This window comes from Cystoisospora suis (genome assembly GCF_002600585.1).
Source record: "Cystoisospora suis strain Wien I chromosome Unknown contig_1693, whole genome shotgun sequence".
Classification (NCBI taxonomy): Eukaryota; Apicomplexa; class Conoidasida; order Eucoccidiorida; family Sarcocystidae; genus Cystoisospora; species Cystoisospora suis.
In genome coordinates, this window is record NW_027154493.1 from 1 (window position 1) to 19,427 (window position 19,427).

The 19,427-nt window shown below is 52.0% G+C and overlaps 4 protein-coding genes across 4 annotated transcripts in view; all 4 read left to right on the forward strand.

The window, feature by feature from the left end:
• Positions 1–27: 27 nt before the first annotated feature.
• CSUI_003746 (uncharacterized protein) lies at positions 28–2,597 on the forward strand. The gene has a single exon (XM_068063941.1). It carries the CDS (start codon positions 105–107, stop codon positions 1,017–1,019), a length of 915 nt encoding a protein of 304 aa, XP_067924080.1. The 5' UTR covers positions 28–104; the 3' UTR covers positions 1,020–2,597.
• A 2,409-nt stretch (positions 2,598–5,006) lies between these two features.
• Positions 5,007–8,773, forward strand: CSUI_003747 (uncharacterized protein; the record flags this gene model as incomplete). Its single annotated transcript, XM_068063942.1, has 4 exons — positions 5,007–5,355; positions 5,453–5,565; positions 7,073–7,880; positions 7,974–8,773. The coding sequence occupies 4 exons, from the start codon at positions 5,007–5,009 to the stop codon at positions 8,771–8,773; spliced, it is 2,070 nt and encodes a 689-aa protein (XP_067924081.1).
• A 1,775-nt stretch (positions 8,774–10,548) lies between these two features.
• CSUI_003748 (histone arginine methyltransferase prmt1) lies at positions 10,549–15,680 on the forward strand. Its single transcript, XM_068063943.1, has 5 exons — positions 10,549–11,644; positions 12,530–12,936; positions 13,533–13,664; positions 14,418–14,510; positions 14,788–15,680. Exons 1-5 carry the CDS (start codon positions 11,356–11,358, stop codon positions 15,055–15,057), a joined length of 1,191 nt encoding a protein of 396 aa, XP_067924082.1. The 5' UTR covers positions 10,549–11,355; the 3' UTR covers positions 15,058–15,680.
• Positions 15,681–17,111: 1,431 nt separating this feature from the next.
• Positions 17,112–19,427, forward strand: part of CSUI_003749 (uncharacterized protein) — a 4,510-nt gene continuing 2,194 nt past the window's right edge. Inside the window, exon 1 of the mRNA XM_068063944.1 lies at positions 17,112–19,427. This exon is cut by the window's right edge and continues 2,194 nt beyond it. Coding sequence (XP_067924083.1) covers positions 18,144–19,427 — 1,284 coding nt within the window. The 5' untranslated portion in view covers positions 17,112–18,143.

A 19,427-nucleotide genomic window follows, 5' to 3' on the forward strand; every position in this document is an offset into this window, starting at 1 on the left:
CTGGGGGAGGAGGGGGGGGGTTGCTAGGGGGAGATCAAGCAGGAGGGACCTCTCAGGGAGTGGGTGGAGGTGTGTCACAGCAACAGCAGCTATTCCACCAACAAATGCAGATGCAACGACTACAATTAGAGCTTCGACAGCAGTTATTGCAGCAGTTGCATCAGTCACAAGGAGGGGGAGGGGGAAGCCGAGATCACCAAGAGTCTCTTCTTCAAACCCAGCAGACATTAGGACTGAAAGGCCAAGGACAGCAACAACAGCAACAACAANNAGGAGGAGGAGGAGAACAAGGAAGATTACTTCAGCAGCAGCTGAGGCAATTACAACATACACAGCAGCTTAGTCAGCAGCATAGTAATACACCAACGAGTCAGATTGGTTCTCCTAAGCTACTTCTCGCTCAGCAACTCGTTCAACAGCACCAGCAAGCTCGACAAGGGAGTGGAGGAGGTGGGAGACGGGGACCGCAGCCTCAAGATGGAGGAAAGAAGAAGACGATGACAGGCGGGATTCCTTCACTTGTCTCAGAGCTTACAGATGCTCTACGTAAAACAACAGCACCAACAACTGCCATGGGAGGGGGAGGGGGCATGCAAGCACTGACTACTCATACCACCACTAACCCAGGGGGATCAGGGGGAGGGGGTTCTGGGAGTCTTGGCATAAGTTTAGCAGGATCGATTGTTCAGACACAACAGCAGCAGTCGCCTCGTAGTGGAAGTGGAGGCCTTCCTTTGGGAGTGGGGGGAGGGTCAACCTCCTTCTCATCATCATTGAGTGGGGAGAGTCAGCAACATGCTCTTCTTTCAAATGTATCGAAAGGAGGTGCACTGGCTACTACGGGTCTTGTGCAAGGTCAGCAATCATCGTCGACAGTAGGTTTTCTTCCCGGAGGAGAAGGGATAGGCAAATCATTAGTTCCACCCCAGAATTCAGTTGAGAGTGCAGAAGGGAGTGATCAGCTGTTTTCACAAGAGTCTTCCTCTGGGATGGAAGGAGGAGAAGCATTGTCATGCTAATTCCGTTGAAAAAGCGAGTTCAGATAGGTCAACTCTCTCTTGACCTAAGCGTAGTAGAAGTAGTAGTAGAACTCTATTTATGAGATTGGGAGCGAGGGACGAGGATGTACGTCCTTCACTCTTCGCATGCTTTCCATAAACAAACTTCCTTTCTTATTCTCGAGTTTCGTAGATGGATGACAGTTCGCCAGTGACTGTGGCTTCAAGGAGTTTGTGTAATTCGGGAAGACAACACGAAAAGTACACGTTAGGGGCTGCGTGTCTGTTCGATAAGTAAGTACCTTGAGATGTTCGTAACGATGATTACAGAAGAACGATGAAGGTAAAAGAAGATAAGGAGAGGGAGCATCGAAGGGAGAGAGTTTTTATCGGTTTCCTTCTTTCAAAGTCTATCTATCCCGAGGCCAAGAGAAGCGCATTAAGGGGAACGCTAGGGCTCATCCGAGGGAAATGGGGGCCCAAGATGCACACCGTGGCGTGTATGTTCCTCTTACAGATCGGTGGCAGGATAGTGGTAGGAGTAGTAGTAGTAGTAGTTAAGCTCCTTTCATGCTAAGTGTCTGGTCATGCTGAAAGAGCACAGAACAAGGTTATGTAATCGTAGATATAAGTATGGCTGGTGTATATGGGGTCATTCTTCTTCTCGGTCTTCTGAATGCGTCGTCGTGAGGGGGGGGGGGTGGCGATGCTCCTTCTGGCTAAACTTTGGCTTGTTCAACCAGAATGGAGTCTCTTTGTAAAACGTTTTCCTCGATAACTCGTCGCCCCTTGAGATAATCGTCTTTATTGGCTAAGGTGATCTGTTTCTCTTCTTTATGAAGTAGGGGAATTCTTTCGGCGTACGCTGGTTCTGGGATTTTCTTGGTCTTCAGTGTGTCCGTTCTTGGAAAACCGAGAAGAGAGAAAAAAACTCAACTGTTGAGTGATGGTGCATATACAGTCAACCATGTCCGTTGCTACTTTCTTCACGCCTCGGGATGATGGTTTTATTCGAAAACATCGCACTGAAGGATTGTCGATTTCATTCTCTTTCTTGTGTTGAAGGATTTGCTGACATAGTACCGGCTTCCCTACTATCAAGCTACTTTCTCTGGTCGTCGTGTCTTACCAGAGGGATTCGGAAGAAGTGGTTTCTCATCATAGGAAGTGATAGAGCGATTGAAGGAAGGCGACACGACAGAACGGCACTTAATGGAGAGAGTAAACGACAGCGGGTTTCTTTCTGTGCTATACACGGCAACAGAGAAGGCATGAGTCCACCTAGTTGTTTGCAGGGTTTTCCGGTGACAGAGTGTTCAGTCAAGATACTTCTGAATCTCTCTCTTGATTTTCTCGGCTTTCACTATATGTAGCCCGGCGGTAGGTTCAACTAACCCGTGCAAAAAGATCTCTTTGTTCATGTAAACGGAAGCCCTGCTTACCAGCCTTCCACATACCTTTTAGGACAACAAAGAAGAGCTGAGAAGTACCTCCATCGTGTCGAGTGAACGACAGCCGTTCAACCCCCGGCTAGGGGTGGATCTGAAGTGATCGAATGGTCTCAACGGATGATGGTGACTGACGGAGGTAAAAGGGGGCCCTGGTGTTTTTCACGTCTCATGTTGACCTGAAAAGAAAGAAGACGCTTATTCACTCTCTTGTAGTGAAGTATGTTATCCATATACGCGACACCTGGAGGTGCCAGACAGCAGTTCACACACCATGCGCCTTGGTTCCTCGAGAGGGCATCATCACTCCGGAGTCTGGAGTCTTCAGATGACGTTGACGCGGTCACCGCAAGTCAGATCTTGGATTGGTTCTTCTCGCACAAACTGTAAGGCAATTTCTCAAGTTGACTCGCTCCTTCACCGTCATTTCGTCTGAGGCCAAGTGGGTCGCAGCGCGCCTACGCTCCAACTAATGCAGGAGCAGAAAACAAACAGGACATGTCAGTCAGGTGGGAAGCTTGGCTCTCACTGCCCCCGTAGAGAGCCTTGCGCCACTCGGTGCCAGCCATGTAATGGGCCTCTGAAGGCAGCGCATAGGGTCCTGACCCGCTTCCAAGTCTGCACAGTTGACCCGGTGAGCGAGGACACTACCCCATCTGACTCTCGATGAACAGCGAGCTGCAGGTCAACAGCAGTGGAACAGGCCTCAGACCTACCTGGGGCCGCACGACGGGGCGTCCCTAGTCTAGCCCCGGGCGGATGCTGTGCCGCTCAAGGCGACTCTGACCGAACTTTTGCCGTGCAGCCACAGAAGGTCTGCCGCCGCCTCCTACGGCCAGTGAAAGGTTTGCCGGGTGTGGCAGGGCTTCGGTCATTTGCAGAGTACCGGGGACGCCCGCTGCGTTTGTGTTTGTGGATCGGACGTGTTCCAACAAACAGAACCCCGAGACTGTTACATCAATCCGTGGCACTGACGAACGTTCCTAAGGTGCGTGCAGTTGTACTAGCTGTGGCATCTCGCTCACCGGTAGGTGGTCTTGGTTCTCCGGAGCCAGCTCATCCCTTTCTGGGGTTTTCATCCTTTCTCGAGGGCTCAGACCGAGGCGGTCCACCCAGGCGGCATTTTGTTTTCCGCATGAGGTAATGGTGGGCCTTACAGGCGGCTAGGGCAAGGCAGCCTTGGGGCAGGTAGTGTGCTGGAGTACCTTTTTCCTTGGAGAACGCGGTCATGCTGTGGCTGGACTTGTTCCCGTCGCTCCCCCCTCCCCTTTGCCCATGGCGCACTACTTTTCCTGCGCTATCTCGGCGGTGAATTTGTGCGTGCCCTGATAAGTCAGAGCACCGGCGAGAATGGATCGCACCACTGGAGAACACACCACGCCGGGCGACCAGGAAACAAATCTGCATCTCGGACCCCTATAATAGGGAAGATACAGTCAGTTAAATAAGTACTTTCTTGAGCAAGGATCTCAGAAAGAAGTTCTAACATCGTTTGTAGAAGTCACATATGGGGGGTTTTGGCTTGTGACTTGACTCCCTTTTCTTTCCCTCAACAGGCTCATTTTTCAGAAGCCCCGTGCTGTCGGTTTCCTGCATGGGGCGCTTCTTCCGGTGAGTCTTTCTGGACTTACTTTCCGGACGAGATGGAGAGATTAGGGACCGGGAAAAAGCCGCGCAGCTGGACTTTCCAAGCAGCGACAATCATTTCCTCGCTGCCTCAGCTGGTTCCTCTTTCCGCGCCGTCAACGTGCGTTGGTCGTGCGCGTTTCACTTTTTGTCTTCCGCTTTCCGGTCTGCTTGCGTTTTCCTTTGGCTTCAGGTTTAGAGCAACTCCGCAGGTGCGGGTGGCAACGTAGGGCCACCCTGGTTCTACCAGCGTGGAATCACAAACGAACGTTCAGTACCAGCCGTCACCATGTGTATCGCATCAGTATGCTGCCGTCTTGTTCTCATTGTCATCTTCATTTGCTCCGGCAGAAGAAAAACTGTTCAGTGGCGTGGCAATTGACAAAAACAGTCTCCCTGAGTGTGATGGGGGGGAGAGAGAAGAAGACAGGACAGAAACAGACGACCTCAGTTCCGTCGTAAGCAGCGAAATGAGTACGGAGGAGCACCTGAGTGTAAGCTGGGTTCCAGAGGAAGACGGAGGTCTGCTGCCGCTCTTCGGCAATTCAGTGACTATGGAGGGGGAGGCGGTGGTTAACGAAGAATCCTGCGAGGAGGCGGGACCCAACAGAGAAAGCAAGGGAGGATTTGCCTCAGGTCTCTCTACTCCGCTTGTCAGAAGGGCACCACCGAGAAAGCGTGCCCTCGAAAAGTTCGGCGGGGAAGGAGCTGTGGCACTTCTTACACTCGTCATAGTAGTGTCAGCGACGTCACTTGTCATCAATCAGTCTAAAAAATTCCTAGAAGATGATGGAGGAACGCCATCTTCCCAGGGGTGTCTCCGTTCTCTCTAGCTTTCAGGAGAAGGGAACCTCGGGGGGGCCTCCAAGGATGGAAGACAAACTGGCAGAAAGCAGTTGTTGTTGTTTTACTCAGTATTACAATACTTCTGTTCATGAGGTTACCGGTCACGACAGGTATAGGCTTTGGAAAAGGGAAGGACTGGGGTGCAAGAAGGAAGCGACCGCAACCACCAGCTGCAGCGTTCGTTGCGGGGAGCGCAGTGGTAGGTGTTTTACTCCTATCAGCGGTTCTCCTCGTGATCAGGAGAACAGAAGCCTCCGCAGAGAAAGTAGATAGCGGAGCCGGGGGAGCGGATGACGAACTTCTCTCTCAGTTGGGCGTTAGGAATATACCTGAACCTCTTGGAGGTGTAGCTTATGTGGACGACGGACCCACCGCAGATAGGATGAAGCAAGTAGAACAGATGGTGGTAAATATAGGTGCGATTTCACCGCGCACAGGTAGACAATTGCTTGTGTTACTAGCTGGTGTAAAGGCTGCAGAACCCGGGGAAGATGGTACGCGTAGAATGTCATGTTTGATTGGTTTGTAACATAGAGGGAGCGCAACTGGAAATTCTTTGTTACTATGTGAATAATCCCAACGACAGTCTGGTCAGAGGAGACACGTGGACAAGCGGTATGGCGCCTCTGTTTTCTTTTTATCACAGCGTAAGTTATCTGTAGACCGCGAAATCCGGGCCGATTACCTCCGAGCCACCAGTAGTCTATAAAGTGAGATTACTGATGATGCGAGACAGCTAACTGGTTTTGTTGAGGTTGAATCTTGAGCGCTTTTCTGCGTCTCTAATTGCCTCACGAGAAAGCTCGTTCTCTCAACATCGTGATGCAAGAGAGATATAACGGAGCTCCAAAAGCTTGACAACTCATGTGCCAGAGAGTAACGAGCGATGCCAGCCCAGATAACGCGCGACCTTCCTCCCGGATATTCTATGGCATGGCCTGACAAAGGGCTTACTCGTACCTCACGTTGCGTGTGTGCGCGTCCTTGTGCCACGTGAAACAGGACGCTCTCAGGCTAGCGGACGGGTCATATTCTTTTGACATCCGAGTATGTTCTTCACACCCGGATGTAAATGCGCTTGAGGAATCAACTTGACGGCTCTCATGAAAGGCAACTCGCCTCATTCTGTAAGAGAGATGCCTCTCTAGGGAGAAGCCTTCATTATCTTGATGGGTTGTGAAATACAGGTGCTCTGCTTCGGCGACTTTTAGTAAAACCACGCGCACTTTTTGACGGACGCCAGCAGCCTCTCTGTGAACACGAAGAAAGACGTCTTTGCTGCTGAAATGGACTACGAGAGGGCAACGACTCAACGAGAAAAGATTCTTAACCTCTTTGAACGGACGTTCCTGCAGTGAGGGGCTCACGGTGGTGTTCGCTCCCTCCTCGCGAAGAGAAGGAGCAAATGAAGAGGGTCACTCTCGGTACCGCATTTCACGCTGAATGCCTGGGATGTACAGTTTCAGCGATCTGACACACACAAACAGAGGCTGCCGAGCAGTTCCGTGACTTCTGCAACGAAAGCTTTCAAAGGGTGGCTTTGAAGGCTGCAAACGGTGTCCGTCTCACTGCGAGACACCAGCCCCGGCGAAAGCTCTTCGCTCAGGGACACTGTCTCTTCCTCATGTTCTGGCATTCTTCTCACAAGCAAGCGGTCTCACCTCCACCTGTGAGCCACCGGGTGACGCCGAGCCCCCCCACCTCCTCAGCCTCCTTACCCGGTCCGCGCTGGCGCCGCTGGTCACCCAAAAAGTACGGCGACAGCTGGACAGCTGGCCTTTGAGCTAGTTAGGCGCCGCCGAAGGTAACACGCACCCGGGTGAAAAGGAGACGGTCTCCAGCTGCGCTGGGTCTTTTATATGGGCTTCCTTGTGTTTGTTATTTCCCACTTTTACTTGGCAGGTGCCGCCCATTTCTAGGGAGTGCTCGTTCGAGCCGCATTTGTGCATCCCTCCTCGTGTAAGTCTTCCCCGTTCTTGGGGCTTCCAAGGAGTTTAAAGACCGGGCCTTGAGCTTCGAAACTGTAAGAGTCGAGAGCTACCGTGTCTCCCAGGCTAACTCGCCTCCCGTCCGCTTCGCCAACTATGCCCGCCATGGGAAAATTCCCTCTCTTTCTTCACTTTTCAGTCTGCTTGCTTTTGTCTTCGCGCCCAGGCCAACGGAAGCTCCCCGAGACGCTCGACAAAGGCGAGCAGGGGCCGCCGGGGAGAGGAGAAGCAAACACGATACCACCAGATGAAGCTTGCACTTCGTCGTCGGCACTGTTGCTGCAGCAGCATATTTCCTGTCTTATTTTCCTCTGCATCTTCTGTCGCTTCGACAGTGGGAGCCGAGATCCGTGTGCTGGCGGGTCGTTCACACCATGTGTCCGACCCATTGTGGAGAGGTGGAGATTACTCCGAAGACGACAGCGAAAGTGAAGAATTCACTCCGGCCGTGAGCAGTAGTCACGAGAAGGGCACGGGTAATGGAGACGGTGAAATGCGAAATATGCAGGGAGACGATGCTGTCCGTACGCTTTCGCATAAAGCAGCGACCACGGAAAGGAATAATATGGCTGAGATGGGATCTTCTGACGAAACAGGAGTAAAATTAGTCAGAAGGGTAAGGTCTGTCCAGCGCACTCTTGCTTCGTTCGTCAGAACGATGTTACGGAACGTTCACAAGCGTGAGAAAACAGCTCTGCTGCTTACGCTTGTAGGGATATATGCGATATTGCTTGTAAGGTCAGCAAACAGGAAATCCGGAGAAGGCATGAAGTTGAGAGGAAAGGAACTTCTCGATCGTACGTCTCCATCCTCTCCAGCTTCCTCAGAAAGGGGGGGTTGGCGTCCAGGGTCGGAGCCTGAACTGGCACCAGATAGTTGCACTTGCAGTTTTACTCATTATTATAGCAGCCACTTTCGTCGAGAAGTCGCTGGACACGCGAGATGTAGGCTTTGCAGAATCACCGCACCCTGGGGTAAGAGATGAGAGGCAGCAACCAGCAAAGGCACGTACAGGAACTACTGGGAGGCATCCCCGAGATTTTTAGTTCCGTTTCGAGAAATTACAGGCGTACCTGTGGAAACGGTTGTGCACAGCGTAGTTCTAGCTGCCATTGTTATGGCACTGGTCAGCTGGTTCAGAGGACCTGCAAGAGATGCGGCTGCCGCGAAGCCGAGGTGGGGGCGGCGTAGCGATACCGAAACAGCGCGTGCGCCTGTCCCGGCAATCGCATCTCAACGAGACCAAACAGTTGAAGGACGTCTCGAAGACCTACGCATTGAGAATACAGACGGACCCCCAGGTGGCGTAGTGTTTCAGGAAAATGTACCCACTGTGAACACAATCTGGCAGGTGACAGAACTTATGGCGAGTGTGGAGTTGGTCTCTCATCGTCTACGTGACAGTTTGCAGGTATTACTGAGTGAGGTGAGGGCTGTGGCAGGCGAGACAGACTACAGGGCCAAAATGTCGCGTTTGGTTGCGCTGTCTCAAACGGCACAGCTTGAGCTCATTCATAGCAACCTAAGAGAACAGAAGCAGCTTCTTCTTCAACGTAGTTTGTGGATACCGAGCTTGAGAGAGTGGTTACTTGGTTACCATCGAAGAATCGCAAAAGAAATTCTGAAGGGAGTGCCCGCTAATAGGAAAAGAATGGTTGCTACCCTGGAAAGTGGCAGTCCTGCTCAAGCGGCTCAGTTGGTCTCTTTTATAAACGCTGAATCTAATACAATTGTGGAGATGGCGCATAATGCAATCGGCAAAGTACGTGCCCTGAAAGAAGGCTCCAGCTCTCAATTCGATCGGCTTGACGAAAGATACAAGGTACTGGAACAAATGATGGCTGACCGAATTAGGCCTTCCCCGTGAGTATGAGATAGTATGGGTATGACACAAAGAGAACTTCCCGTGACGCATAGTCAGTTTATGGGCAACTTGAGATACAGAAGAGGCGGACGTTACCGGTAGCGAGAGGTAATACTTGTTTCTCAACATCGACGTACGGTTTTGTATCCGTTTTGTGGTTCATTGTATGAATCGCATCAGCGTTGCATGAACTATAGAGTCGCAAGTGTAAAGGCACCTGGCTCTATGGACCAGGAAGGTTGAGTTTGCTAGATGCGAAGGAGTTTACCCGAAGGACGGTGCCGGCACTGCTGGTTTCACCACGGTACATTACTATACGTATATTCTGTAGTTTGCGCGTTGCAAATGAAACGACGCCTGAATCAAAAATTCCCTCTCGTTCTCTCCCATCTGTGGTACGTCCTTCTTGCATTGTGGGGTCAGCGAATATGGCTTGGGAGACTTTCTCAAACAAAGGGGCGTGTCTCTTACATGAAATACCCGGCATCCTCCTCGTCAAGTATACGGTAGTGCAGAAGCGCCCTTGGTGGCCGGGAAGCAGAGAACTCACGATCTGTGAACCGAACTGGGTCCGCCGTAGGGGGGAGAAGGAGTCACCCCTCGGGACGAGAAGGTATTTCTCTCGTGTAACGCAGGTTCAGTGGGCTGACCAGCTACGGAGGCTTACGGCTGCTCCTGCGTTGTCGTCCACACGGACAGTGCAGGTGCTCAGTTCTCGTCGTCACCGGCGAATGCCCGGACTGCGACGGGCGCCCTAGCGCAAGGTTCCGATGCAGACAGCCGAAGCTGCTTCCCAGTTTCGCCTTCCGTCGGAAGACCGGGACGGAAGGGGCGAACGCTGAGTTGCCATCGTGACGCGGCACGTCGTGATGTTGTATCCCGGCGTCCTCGCCAGCCCCCGTAATCAAATCACCACGGGGACGGAATACAGGGGATGGTGAACCCGACTGTTTCGGATGGGGTGGTCAGTGTGAAGAAACTCGCGGCGTCGAGTCGGAGGCTTTGGCGTAGCTTCACCGTGCCTCGCTGCATAGCGCGTTGCCTTGCTACGGGCGTGGACGTGGGCTCTCACCCGAGCATCGAGGTCTGTGTTTCGGGGCCCGCAGAAAGGAAGTCTCCTTAACGACGACTCTCAAGCGAGCGCTGGCCTCCCATTGTCTGTAGCCCGGGTCGGACGCTTCGAACCCTCCATTTTGATTCGCCTATACTAACTATAGTGCACCGATGACAATTACAGGTGCTTTGTGATGGCACTAGACACTGTTCGAACGCTGTGTCACCGACGTGCCGACAGCAGCAGGAGATGGAAGTTCCGCTACCGTAACTCTCGGTGGTCACTGCAGTCAGGGCCGGTTCTCGACACTCCTGTCCTTGCCTGAGTTTCTTCCGGTCTCCTAATCTTCGGCTCCGGGAGCAAAAGTACTCACCTCTTCTGTTTTAGCCGTCCGCCACTACAGAAAGACCCACCTATCGCGAGTGAGAAACCGGAAAGTGGACAGAGGGAGAAGCAGGAAGTGTACGAGTGTTCTGGAGGGGGGACGATGCTTACGCTAGTGGAGACGCGCCCAGGACCCAGGCGTAGCACACGCATACGTGCAGTGGTTCGATACCAGTTCTCAGTTCAGGGTTTACACTTACATTGTCCGGTCTCCAGGCGGAGCCCGGTGTTTTTAGCGCCTAGGGTTTTGGCGTGCCGGGAAGGGTGCTCGGAGTAGTGTGGCCTGTCCGCCGTCCCTCCCCGCTGCGCGAACGACAAAAAAACCAAGAGGCGCAATTTACTGGTCACTGCACCAGTTACTGCTTCACCGCCCTACCGGCATCCTCGATGCTAGTGGGGCCCGTCCACCGAGTTCCGATTGCAATGAAGACAGGATGCATGCCGCATGTACCGCCTCGACATCCTCGTCTTGGGCTGGCTGTCGCTTCGAGATCTCCTTTCCTTTCGTGTTACCACAAATATCGGCGCTCTAGAACGGAAGCTCAAAAAGACAGCAGCACTCGGATGAGCATAACACGCAGAACGGGCCACAGCCCTGATGTGTTTGCTCAGCTCGAATTGCTTTGTTAGCGTTGCTACTTTTCACTGTTCTCCCTAGTTTCTTCGGGCTCCCTGCCGGCGAGCTCATACTTCCCGGCTCTTGCGCCTCCGAAGTGGTATTTTAGGGGTACATTTGCCCTGCGGGCTGAAGTCCGTACCACTTTTCTGAGTAAAGACTCGCTGCACATCTCCGAGTAGCTCATCTGAAACGGACGCGGTGCCGCGGCGCAGTGCTTTTTAGTTTGTGTGACTTCTATATCAGTAGGCTCGGCGGCTAGCCCCGTATCTTCAGCGTTGCTGAACGAGGCCGATTTGCTATTCCCCGATTCTCCTTCGTCTGCGTTCCGTTGCCGGGGCTCATGTAGTTGTACAGCATACCTAGCTGAGAGGAGTGCGGCTATCAGGCTCTGAGGTTTCTCTCTGCATTCCAGATTCTCCCAGCGTACTTTCAGGTCTTGAGTGTGAACGTCTTTTTCCGAAGCCCTTTACTGCCTCTGCCTCTCCATTTGCTCTTCCCTATTACTTCCGACCACTTCTCTTTCATACAATGAAAGAAGCTGTGATACGCGAGAACGTCAATGGCCGGGTTGTGGCTCTCCAGTCCGGTGGCAGGGGAGAAAGGCATTCCCAAGGTGAGGGAGCCGGCGGGGGGTCAGGCCCTGCAGCTGCATGCCTGACTGCACACATGGTCACTTGTGACGAGAAGGCAAAACAGGAATTTGCTTCAGGCTGGCAAGACCTCGAGCAGGAAAATCTCTCGTCTGCGGACTATTACTTCAACTCGTACGCACACTTCGGTATCCACGAGGAAATGCTCAAGGACTCCGTCCGGACAGGTACACACCTACTGCCTTCGCGCCTAGGTAGAGGCAGCCGTCGGCATTGCCGTGGCTTCTTTTGCCTTGCCTTCATGGGCCTACAGCTAGAGCTCTGCGCGAAGAGGCTTACCTAGTTGCTAGTCCGTTGTGGGCAGGTTCTACCTCTCACGGCTGGATGCATCTACGCGCCCAGGCCTATTTGTTTTTGAGTATAGGCGTCAGGTCGCCGTTTGGCTGTCCGTCTCGATTGCTCGTTAGTAGCTGAGGCCTTGCTGGTTCGGGAGCTTAGGGACGAGAGCGGTGTTACTGTAGGCATAGTTGCAGTTATCGTTTGTGTAGCCCAAGAACGAATGTTACTGCCATTGTTTGACGTAAGAGTGACAACAATCTCGCTCGATCACGTACAAACGCGCAGAGTACGCAAGCATCATGTGACCCGTGTAGCTCTCGCTTTTCGCATCAACTAGATATCTGTAGTGGTGTACTAGACTGGTGTGTAATGGTGTTCTTCCCACAGTGCGGTCGAGAGTGACATGATTCTAGGACTCAGTCTTGAAAACGCTCGGAGGTGACCGATTGTGTTTCCGGCGTGGCGAAGGTCTACTGTCGAAGTGCGAACAAATCACTCATACTCATCTCTGTGCACAGCTTCGGGAGTTGGAATACCTCCGTAGGCTCCGCATCAGCTTGTCCCCTTCTCTGTTCTTTTTTGAACTTATATTGTCTTGTTACGGATGCCCCTCATGTACGTCGAGGTGGCGGGTACTGACTTCGGGAAGGTCTTCGTTCTTTTCGTCGCCCTGAAGATAGCCCAGCACCTCGTTCACAGGCCTGTTTGGAGCCGTATGTGAGCTGATGTTTGTGTTTCTCATTTGTGTGGTGTGGTCTCTTTCTCCCTGGCAGGCTGCTACCAGCGAGCGATCTGTCAGAACTCTCATCTCTTCGCAGACAAGATTGTGCTGGATGTAGGAAGCGGCACGGGAATTCTGTCTCTGTTTGCCGCGAGAGCAGGGGCCAAGCATGTGTATGGAATCGAGTGTAGCGAGATTGTGAATATTGCACGAAAGGTCGTGAAAGAGAATGCGCTTGAGGACAAGATCACCTTTGTTCAGGGGAAGGCTGAGGAAGTCTCTCTACCTGTAGACAAGGTAGACATTATTGTTAGTGAGTGGATGGGATATTTTCTACTTTATGAAAGCATGCTGGATACCGTTCTCTTCTGCAGAGACAAATGGCTGAAACCAGGTGGAATGATTTTCCCTGATAAAGCGTCTCTCTATATCGCTGCTATCGAAGATGCAGATTACAAGGTAAGGTATACTGTGGAGGGTGTTGCCTGTGCTCGTCCAGAAGCACCACCGACGGCAAGCACACCTCATCCGCCGTGTTCCACTGCCCTTCAGCCCTTTGTGCAAGACGTTCATATATACATGAGGACGGTTGCAGGGCTAAGCGTGCCAGAGAAACAGCGGCGGCGTTTAGATTTTCATCTGTACTCGGCTTTCTACTCGTGTGTCAAAACAAACAGGCAACTATTAGTAGTAAAGTCATCCTTCCTTTCGACACTCGGGGTGCTCGAAAGTCGCGGACACCTCTTCTGTTCTTCTTCCAACAGCCAAACGGCAATGCATGTTTATCTGATACGTCGCGCTATGATTCTCGATTCTCTCAGAAAACGTGCGTACGTACCTAAACTGCAAGACACATGCGCAACACCTACGCGTATCTATGCCGGGAAGTTACGGAGCTCTGACGCAGGTCCAGTCTGCTTCTCCGACTCCGGCAACCCATATTCAACGCCTGGTAGAATTGTGTTGGCCCTGCGCCTTCACGCGTTGTGGTGCATGCCCGGTCATTCAACTGTCGAACGTGTGCTTCCTGGTATTGTGCATGTATGGACTTGCAGGAGGAGAAGATCGGCTATTGGAGCAACGTGTATGGCTTCAATTTCTCTTGTGTGCGTCGATGCGTTATGGAGGAGCCTATTGTCGACACTGTAGATGAAAACGCCGTGGCCACAACTGCCTGCTGTGTCCTGGTATGTCGGAAGCATGCGAGTTTTCGGAAGGCGTCCTTCCTGTTTCTCTAAGCTCCCTATATTTCTTTCTTTTCCAGACTGTGATACCCCCGTGGCAGGATGCTGGGACGCAGAAAATTCTTCCTCTTTTTCAAGGATGCAAGCACATTCACAGAAATCCGTCTCATATGTTTGATTGTCTTCGCTCGTGTACTCTGATGTATCTGCACTTCGCACTTACACGCATTTAGGTCGCCGACAAGGGGAACACAAACAGGAAGACGGTTCTACTACAGACGCAGGAAAGCTTGCGTCCTGTGTACGTCCGGTGCCCCTCCGCAGGCGCTGTGGCGGTGGTGAGGCCCAGTTTTCCACGGAGGGCCTCTGTATTCCGTAGAGGTTTGTTTGCAGTCCCTGTAGGGTCCCATTTGATAGGCAGCCCCACAGCTGCCGTAGCTTGTGCTGTACAGTCTTTTTGTCTTCCCACGGGGAGGATGGGGTGGGGGACTCTCGAGAGCGGAGCGATAGAAGAGACGATATCCTGTGGGATGCGGTTTGTCTGCTAGCAAGGAATCTTTCGATGTTTGTTCCGAAGAGAGGAGACGCTGTTAGACCGCGTAGATCGGGAGCGTCCGAGGTCTCTTCTGGCTAGCCTACCTCAGGACTTATCTTTCGTACGTGGTACGCGGGGAAAGGTGAAGGAGCGTTTGTTAGTGAAGTACTGAGGCTCTTCGTTGGCTACTTTTGTCTGGTTTGTGTGGCTCGGATATGCAGAAGCTGGATTTGGAGACATGTAAGAAGGAGGACTTGGACTTTTGCGCTCCCTACCAAATCACGCTTCGCCGAAAGGATTTCTTGCATGCATTTGTAAGTACAAGTATGCTTTGCTTCTCCTTCCGTCTTCGTCATTTCATGGGCTTACCTCTTAGGCAGTGGAACGAAGGTCTTCAGCTTGTTGCTCACCTTTTTTATGTGTCCCAGTGAGTTTGAAAGATGAACGCCCTGCTGAGAAAGCACGACTTTGCCCGGAGCACCGGACTCGTGTTGAAGGAGAGCTGCGATATTTTTACCCGCATTTATCCTTCCCGGTTTACTGTAAAGTCAGCATGCAAGACAAGGCTTCTGTTGGTTATGTGTTTTGCAGATTGCGTGGTTCGATGTGTGCTTCTCGCACTGCCACAAGCCCGTTGTTCTTAGCACCAGCCCACACTGTCGGTATACTCACTGGAAACATACTGTTTTCTACATGGAGGACGTGCTGGTAGCCGACGTGGGTGACCACGTGGACGGCATGATTGCGGTAAAAAAGAGCAAGAAAAATCCTCGCGATCTGGACATCAAGATTTCATACTCCTTCCAGCCAAAGCATTCATCTCGTCCCCTTGAGAACACGCAATTCTATCGCCTCAGGTAGTTTGCTGTTGGGCGTGAAATGTATTGCGCCAGCAGCGGAACAGTGGGAGAAGGGGAGATGCCAGGAATGGACGCAGATGACAGACCAAGGGCGCTGATTCGAAGTGGGTGTACACCTCTGTACACAAGGGAACACCGCAAGCTACCGGCGTTTCGTTGCTTACTTACTGACACAAAGGACTGCGGTTCTGAGAAGAAGTCACCTCTCCAGTGAAGTTCCCTAGAAGAAGTGAGGCATGCATGTCACTTTTTGTACTTGTCTACTTAGCGACCTTGGAACTGTACGGAGTCCGAGCACCAGCATATGCATGGAGCCGAATCTCCCTCGTTGTTCGTCCTTTTTTCTCTGCCACGTTAGCACTGCAATACGCTGCCAGGGACGTGGGAAATTGACATTTTGTGTGCGATATTGTCTATCTCATTCCTCCATTGACTGGAAACGGATGTCCGTAGTGATTGGAGAGAGATGAAGATGTGCAGATTGAAGGTTTGGCGGTACGGGAGGAAGCGCGGGTGGTGCCAAAAGACAAGGCCCGGGTGTGCATTTGCTTTTGTTGTGTGAGCGCACCGCAGACTGCTGCTAGGTGTGGTCTAGTATACCTTGGAATTGTGTCCGTTCTGTGCAGTTTCAGAACTGCGGTAGCAGAGTTGTCTAAGAAAAGCAGCATGCTTTGTTTGAGGAAAGGGGCGCCGCGTCAAAAGAACACGGGGTTCGGAGGACGCAGCCCGAGTCGCGAAGCAGTCAAGCTCGTCTGAACTGCGTTTCCAGCTTTAGGCACAGAAAGACGAGCAGGTTGTTTGAGACACAAAAACTAAGCAATCAACGGATAAGTTCCCCCAAAACTAGCTCATGAGGAAGTTAGAGAAAAGCACAGCGAGGAGTCCGCTCGCGGTGCTGGTGGTAACTGCTGATTGTAGCAGAGCTGAACCCAGAAATGATCTTTCTCACTTCGGCTCTACACCGCTATTTTATCTGTCAGGGCAGGAGCCGCAGTGCTACAGGTAAATGCGATTAAAGACGTGAACGCTTGAATATCTGTAGGACGTGAGCTGCGCATGTTGTACTTCCCCAGCAGAAGGGGAAGCGATTGACATTTGCTCGGGGAGGTTCAATGCAGTGGTTGTTCGCTAGGGCTCTCTGGCAGCGGCACTCTTCACCTCGAGAGTGTTACACGTGGCTGTCAGTTTCCCTAGGGCATCGCAGCTTTCGCTTTTCTTTCCTGCCCGTGCAGCGGATAGATCTGAACTTAGTCAGTACAGCGCTCTAACTCATTCGACCTGGTTATTTAAAGAAGCATTACGTCTTGCAAAGTGAAGGGATTTTCTTCCGCCCTCCTCGGAGCGGATGCAGAGAGGGGACGAAAGCAGATCAGGTGGATCCCTGTAACCAGCCGTCCAGACAGCCCAGCAAACATGCCAGTTTCCTTCAGGACAGACTCCCCAGCTGTACAGACGAGGTCAGAAGCCTTCAGGAATACTTACCTGTAGTCAACGGGTGCGTAGAAGTCAAACCTTTTGTCGTTCACGGGATTTTCTCCTCGAACTCAGTGTGGCGGGCCCGCCGCAAAGATAGAGCGACTGGCCTACAGTCTAAAGGAACTGGCACCAATCTTGTCTATGGGAAACTGGACAAAAACTGTTCGGTGAGTGAAGAGGTTGCGCCCTTCAATCTCGGAGAGTGATACAGGGTGTGGCTGTACCGGCGGTCGCGGCGGAAGTTGGTACGCCTCTTCATGTAACACTTCTTGAGATAGGGCCTTCTTCTTAATGACGCGGGCACAAAGATGTCAACGAGAGCTGATAAGGCTTTTTAAGGCTTCCTGCACGCCATCACCCAGCGTTGCGATTGCTGGCGCTTCCGTGTCCTCGACCTGTGGCTGTCGAAGTCAGCCTTGCCCAATACTTCTAAGCTGGCAGCAGCCCTTGGGCCGCATGCTCGAGTGTTTTCTGCATGCACCGGTTGCCTCTGTCCGCTGAGTCGTTCGCTCCTCCGGCTTGTGCATGAACTCCTAACTGAAGAAATTCCAGGGGATCGCGCGATTTTGCGCAGGAATGGCGTACCTCAATTTCGCCCTTTGGAACGCGGCTGAGCTTGTACCAGTAGGGCGTGTCGTCAGCTTCGTGTTTCTGAAGATGTGCGCTTGTTTTCCTGCGAAGTGCCGGGCTGGAGGTCGTAAAGCAGCAAGCTTGATTTAGACTCGCCCGTAAGATTGTCTAGCGCCACTGAAAAGCCTAGCCGTCTTCAGGCGGATTAGACCTTTAGGCTAGCACCTTAGGTTTTCGAGACGATTCGTCAGACTTGCGGAGCTTGGACGACCTTTGCTTTTTTCCGGCCAGCGTTGTTCGGTCGTAGCTAGTCCCAAGTGGCCGGCAAAACCTCGATGTGTCCCATTCTGTCCAGAAGTCAAGTAGCTTCGCAGCTCTTGTTTTTCTACGGGTCTTTCTTGTCCTCCGACTTTTTCTTTATCTTACAAAAATCTCTGCACATTGTTTCTGAAGGATAAGAGCAGGCTGGGCGTTTTCCGTGGGCTCGGTTTCACCAGTTCTTGTCTGTTTGCTAGGCCCACTCGGCTTTCGAAGACACATACGCAGTTCTCACACCTATCGGTTTTTCTTTTTCCTCTAGCCCAGTTGTCTTTCCTTCGAGGGCCGTGTTGTTGTGAATGCCGTCCCACTGTCCGAGGCTTCTTCCGCTCCTGCGGCCAGCCTGGTTACGAACAGCAAACACGCAATCAGGTTCTTTATTTTTCCCAACTCCATATCGATAATCTCTCCAGCGGTGGTTCTGCTTCGCTAGGGAGGCTGAAGTTTGGACTGTGTCACACACATTGTCTCAGCATGGTTGATGCCTACCGGTCCCAGCGAATGTCTTTTCCTTATCTCCTTGGCGCGCTGACGCGCCACGGCTGCTGTTGCCTGCTTCTGAGGTTCTTCGTAGGCGACCCCAGCTACAGCACGGCTTTTTCTGGAAGAGTCAGTACGTCGTCTCGTTCTCCTCGCCATAGATAATTCTTCGTCATTTTCCGAGGGTGTCTTGAGGGTTCAAATGAAAATTACCTCCGACGCTATACGTACCTTTACAGTCACATGGAAGAGGGTAGAGGAGGAGATCGGCATCTTAGCGACACTTCCTCCGTATCAACTTTGTACCGGATCTTTAGAGAGCAGCATGGGGGTCTGTCAGGACCGGAGCAACATCGATCTATTGAGGCAAAGGACCGACATAACGTTGATGCTAAAGAAGAAACATCAGGAGTAGGTGCCGCTGCTAGTTCTTCAGGTCGCCGCGTTTGTCCGAAGGAAAAGGCCTACCCGTTTTACCCAACAGGGATAGTAGTGGACGGGGGATCACGATCTATTCTTCGCCACCTTGCACGTCTCTCCGAGCTAGAGAAGGAGGCTGAGACAACCACCTCAACACAGCTTGAACGCATTGCCTCGCGTCTCGTGCGCTCCTTTGTAGAAGACCACCATGAAGGTGGAGGTGCCGTCAGGGCTTCCTCTCGTGGCCATCCATGCAAGGAGGGAAAGCCTCAATCTCACCAGCAATCTTCAGCGGACATCCCGGGGCGAAACAGTAGCCAGGCAGAAGAGACTGCTACTGGGAGAAGAAGGTCTTCAATAAGAAATGAAGATCGGAGCTATAGCACAAAGCTGTCCATACTGAAGGGAAGACGGAGGGGACTCCTAGTACAAGAGAACGAAGACACGGAAGGAAAGGTGGACGATGGAGAAGTTAAATCTGTTGAAGACACCGCTCTTCGACATCAGTTCTCTACTTCTCACAGAGGGAAGTCAGAAGACGGGTATCATACTTCCTTTTGTCTCCCATCGAAGTCGGGACAAAGAGAAACAAGAAAGACCAGTCACCACGGTAACCATGTGGCATCTCAGATTATCAGTCATCCCAAGGAAGGTGAGGATCGATTGTCGCACGGTACTTCTCTCTTCCTCTCAAGGCCCGAAAGAGTTCGGACTTCAAGCGAAACGACGAGCTCCGCACCGCTTAGCCGAGCATTCTTTTTAGGCATTGGAGATGAGGGTGTTCTAAAGGAGGATGAAACTTGTCAGAAAGGAAAGACACTTCCCATTGAAGGGGACCTGCATTCGAAAGATGTAAGCCAAGAATCTTTGTCAGGTGGCCGGTACGGTTGCTGTTTTTCTTTATCACAAAACAGTCTCCTGGAAGAGAACGAAGGAGATTGTTCTTTACTGGATGTAAGTTTTCTCAAGAAGAGCGTTATCAATGTCCCAACAGGAGAAAAGAGAGGGGGGAGAGAGAGTGTACTTCCTGCAACAGCTCAGGAGAGATTTCAGGATGAATATAAGCTCACAAGAGAAACAAAGGAGAAGCCAGGGCGAACGACAGAG

Excerpts from the sequence above, each read along its gene's own strand:
- CSUI_003748 (XM_068063943.1), top strand. The coding sequence starts at position 11,356 with ATGAAAGAAGCTGTGATACGCGAGAACGTCAATGGCCGGGTTGTGGCT. Across the intron at positions 13,665-14,417 it reads CAACTGCCTGCTGTGTCCTG|AAGCTGGATTTGGAGACATG; the intron begins GTATGTCGGAAG and ends TCGGATATGCAG. Across the intron at positions 14,511-14,787 it reads AGGATTTCTTGCATGCATTT|ATTGCGTGGTTCGATGTGTG; the intron begins GTAAGTACAAGT and ends TGTGTTTTGCAG.